This window comes from Mus pahari, chromosome 2, assembly GCF_900095145.1.
Source record: "Mus pahari chromosome 2, PAHARI_EIJ_v1.1, whole genome shotgun sequence".
Classification (NCBI taxonomy): domain Eukaryota; kingdom Metazoa; phylum Chordata; class Mammalia; order Rodentia; family Muridae; genus Mus; species Mus pahari.
The window spans coordinates 76,135,782-76,140,373 of NC_034591.1; the positions used below are offsets into that span (position 1 = coordinate 76,135,782).

General features: G+C 40.1%; 1 protein-coding gene across 1 annotated transcript in view; it reads left to right on the forward strand.

Annotated features, from left to right (window-relative positions):
• Herc6 (HECT and RLD domain containing E3 ubiquitin protein ligase family member 6) overlaps positions 1-4,592 on the forward strand; it is a 67,478-nt gene that overhangs the window by 12,063 nt on the left and 50,823 nt on the right. The window contains exon 5 of the mRNA XM_021190750.2: positions 638-732. Coding sequence (XP_021046409.1) covers positions 638-732 — 95 coding nt within the window. The remainder of the gene's footprint in view (positions 1-637; positions 733-4,592) is intronic.

A 4,592-nucleotide genomic window follows, 5' to 3' on the forward strand; every position in this document is an offset into this window, starting at 1 on the left:
TTGCAGTGCTCCTGTTGTATCTCATTGGTTTCATAGAGCTCTGTGGACCTCAGTGCATCGCAGGGTTCTGTAAATATTCACCCCGGTTATCATTTGCTTTAATACCTCCTGGTCTCTCTTTATAGACAGAAGTTAAAGAGCTTTGCTCATTTACATTTATCAATATTTTCCTTTATGTGTTTACCCCCTCTGAGTTCTCTGTGGGAAAAGAAACCTCTTTTGTTTCAGAATGAACTCTTTTCCCGTAAGTTTTATTTTTTAATGTAGACTCAGAGGAGTCTGTTCCTCTGTCTCAGCAGCGTTGCCTTGTTTCCTGAAGGTTCTGAACTTGAATTCCCATTTTCTTGTCTTGTCTAGATTCTATATAGAACTCTGGCATTAATAGGCTATTTCCTGTTTCTCCAAAGCCTGCGGTGTCAGATTAAGTCTTTTAAAAATCATGTTCTGATCACACTGGCTCTCTTGCCTCTATTTCCCTTAGTTAAAGGAATAACACTGGGCCCACCTGGACCATTTAGAGTAACCTATTTGAAAGTCAGCATTTAGTTAGTCTTTGTAGCCTAAGCTGCTCACAAATATACAAACGTGTCTCTCAATCTTTTTCCTATATTCTAAAAAGTCATCTTTCTTTCAACAGAACAAATCTACACGCCTCATTCAATTGGTGCCCTGAAGAATCTGAGTGTGGTTTATATTAGCTGTGGTTATGAGCACACTGCAGTGCTTACTAAGGTAATTCCAAATGTGCTTCTCCTTTTCAGATATCAGAGAATTATTAAAAGCATACGTGTGTTATTTATTATTGAAAGCAAGCAAGTGATCTTACTCTGTCTAGGTTACTGTAACAAAACCCCACCAACCGAGCAGCTAAGAGACACCAGAGGCATGGCTTCTCATAGCTCTAGAGGCTGGGGCATCCGAGAGGTGCCAGCCGGTTTACAAGTAATGATGGGTAACCTCTGGTTCCCAGATGACGTTTTGCTCTGTTCTCCCGCAGTAGAAGGGGTCGAGGTGCTCTGGTGAGCTTTCTTTTATAAAGAAAACAACTCCATTTATGAAGGCTTTGTCCTGTGACTCGATCATCTAACGAAGGCCTGATTCCATTTCCCAATAGTGTATATTAGAAATTGGGTCTCATTTTAAAGATTTATTTTGTGGATAGAAGTGTGTTGCATGTTTTGTTCCTTTCTTTTTTTATTAGATATTTTCTTTATTTACATTTCAAATGGTATCCCCTTTCCTAGTTTCCCCTCTGAAAATTCCCTATCCCCTCCCCCTCCTCTTGCTCCCCAACCCACCCACTCCCATTCCTGGCCCTGGCATTTCCCCTATACTGAGGCATAGAACCTTCACAGAACCAAAGGCCTCTCCTTCCATTGATGACCGACTAGGCCATCCTCTGCTACATATGCAGCTAGAATCATGAGTCCCACCATGTGTTTTCTTTGATTGGTAGTTTAGTCCCAGGGAGCACTGGGGGTACTGGTTAGTTCATATTGTTTTTTCTCCTATGGAGTTCCAAACCCCTTCAGCTCCTTGGGTACTTTCTCTAGCTCCTTCATTGGGGACCCTGTGCTCAGTCCAATGGATGGCTATGAGCATCCACCAATGTATTTGTCAAGTACTGGCAGAGCCTCTCAGGAGACAGCTATATCAGGCTCCTGTCAGCAAGCACTTGTTGGCATCCACAATAGTGTCTGGGTTTGGTGGGTTGTTTATGCGATGGATCCCCAGGTAGGGCAGTCTAGAAAGAGTACACAAGCCAAAAAGAAAATAGAAAAAGGACAACCAGTTTTAACTTTTTCTCCTTAAAAAAATAATTGTAGGGCTGGAGGGATAGCTTAGTGGTTAAGAGCACTGACTGTTGCTCTTCCAGAGGTCCTGAGTTCAATTCCCAGCAGCCATATGATCAGCTCACAGCCGTCTCTAATGGGATCCGATGCCCTCTTCTGGTGTGTCTGAAGAGAGCTGCAGTGTACTCATATACATTAAACAAATAAGTCATATCTATATAGATATACAGATATACAAAGAAGTGTGTTGCATGCATGTGTGTCTAAGCACCATGGAGACCAGAAGAGGGGCCGGATCCTCTGGAACTGCATTACAGGACTGTTAGGCTCCTTATGGGAGTTAGGAACAGACCTTAGACCATCTATAGGAGCAACAAGTGTTCTTAACTGCTGAGCCATCTCTCCAGACCCCAGAGGTTAGGATTTTCATAAACAAATTTTAAAAGAACATAAATGCTCAGATATGACACAAAATGAATATCAATATCTAAACCTACTTATATCTAAAGTGGAAAACTGAACTAAATATAAACCAGTAGATGTTTCAAGTAGGAGCTAATCTTTTAGGCAGTTATTCATTGGCAATGTAGATCAACAGAAAAATTTGTTTTATCATTTTTAGTAACCCACTCCACAGACCAGAACATACTTTGTTCCATTCCTTGATTGGTATAATGACAGCCAATTTTGTTAGTTTTTTTTTTTTTCTTCTGCCACTTATCCTGGCTGTCCAATGTATTTGAATGGGATGGATTCATCCCATCATCATAAGATACAGACTTGAAAAACAGTTTCTATAATTCAGATGTTTGTTTAAAAACAGAAATCTGTAGGACCAGGTAGTATATCAAGGGTAAAATGTTTGCCTGGGTGTTAGAGTTGATTCTCAGCACTAGAAAAATATTATGCATCAAATAATTTTTAAAATTTATTTTTATTAACTATAATTATTTTATTATTATTATTATTATTATTATTATTATTATTATTATGGTTTTTTCGAGACAGGGTTTCTCTGTATAGTCCTGGCTGTCCTGGAACTCACTTTGTAGACCAGGCTGGCCTCGAACTCAGAAATCTGCCTGCCTCTGCATCCCCAGTGCTGGGATTAAAGGCATGCGCCACCACGCCCGGCTATAATTATTTTCAATAAATGAAATGCAATACTTTAGGAGTGCTAGATAAGTGATCAACCACTGACCTGCATTATTTTATTGTCCACCAAATTATTTTAATTTTTAATTTCATTATTTTTATTAGTTGTTCTGAAACCATGACTTAAATTAGGAAACCTCAATTGTCTGAATTATATTAATCAATTGTTTGAATTATATTAATCTTAGTTGTCAAGAGAAAGGTAGACCTGTGTGTGTGTCTTTGTCTCTTTCTGTCTGTGCCTGTATGCATGTGCTTGTGGAGACCAGAGGATCACATTTTGGTGTTTTGGTATTGGACCTCAGGAGCTATCCAACTTGTTTTTTGAGGCAGGGTCTCTTTCATTTGCCTGGGGATCATTGTTAACTCAACAGACCAGGGAGCCCAAGGGGTCCTTTATTTCCATATTGCTAACACGGGTATTACAAGTGTGCATTGCAATGCCTTGCTTTTTTTTTCAATTTTTATTAGGTATTTATTTCATTTACATTTTAAATGCTATCCCCAAAGTCCCCTATACCCTCCCCCCTACGCTCCCCTACCCACCCACTCCCACTTCTTGGCCCTGGTGTTCCCCTGTACTGGGGCATATAAAATTTGCAAGACCAAGGGGCCTCTCTTCCCAATGATGGCTGACTAGACTATCTCCTGCTACATATGCAGCTAGTGACATGAGCTCTGGGGATGCTGGTTAGTTCATATTGTTGTTCCACCTATAGGGTTGCAGACCCCTTCAGCTTCTTGGGTACTTTCTCTAGCTCCTCCTCTATTGGGGGCCCTGTGTTCCATCCAATAGCTGACTGTGAGCATCCACTTCTGTGTTTGCCAGGCACTAATGCCTTGCTTTTTATGTGAAAGCCTTGCTTGCGATATGAATTCAGGGCACTGAATTCAACTCCCCATGCTTACTTGACCAATATTTTACCAACTAAGTTATTCCCCACAAGCTCTTAGATTTGTTTTAAAGAATCACATTAAAAAATTATATTTTAAAATCATTTTTGAAAAAGATTTAATTATTTTTGTTTTTATATGCATTGGTGTTTTGCCTGCTTGTATGTCTGTGTGAGGGTGTCAGATCCTCTGAAACTGGAGTTACACACAGTTATGAGCAGCCATGCAGGCGCTGGGAATGGAACCCCGGATCTTTGGAAGAGCAGCCAGTACTCTTAGCTTTTGAGCCACCTCTCCAGTCCATAAGAATCATCTTTAGAGGAAAGAGTATTTTCAGGAAATGCCCAAATAAATTAAGCAGCCAACCCAATACTTACATGTTCATGCTAGAGCTTACGCAGTTCAGTTGTCATTGATCCCATTAGCAAATACCCATTACGTATCTAGTTTTTAATGCCTGTGGGGGCACCTGCTTAGAGGTGAATGGGAAGGGGAATATAAAGAAGAACTCTATGAGGAGGGGACTGGGAGGGAAGGCAACATGTAAATAATTGAGGGATGAAAATAATTAATTAATTAATTAATTAATTAATAAAAAAGTAGCTAGTTCTTTTCTTAGCCTTATTGGAACACAGTTCACAAAATTATAGATATGCCTGGTGTATATATAGTATGTGTGTGGAAAAGGTATCTTTCTCTCCCTTAAATAATAGAGAGGGAGAGGGAGAGGGAGAGGGAGAGGGAGAGGGA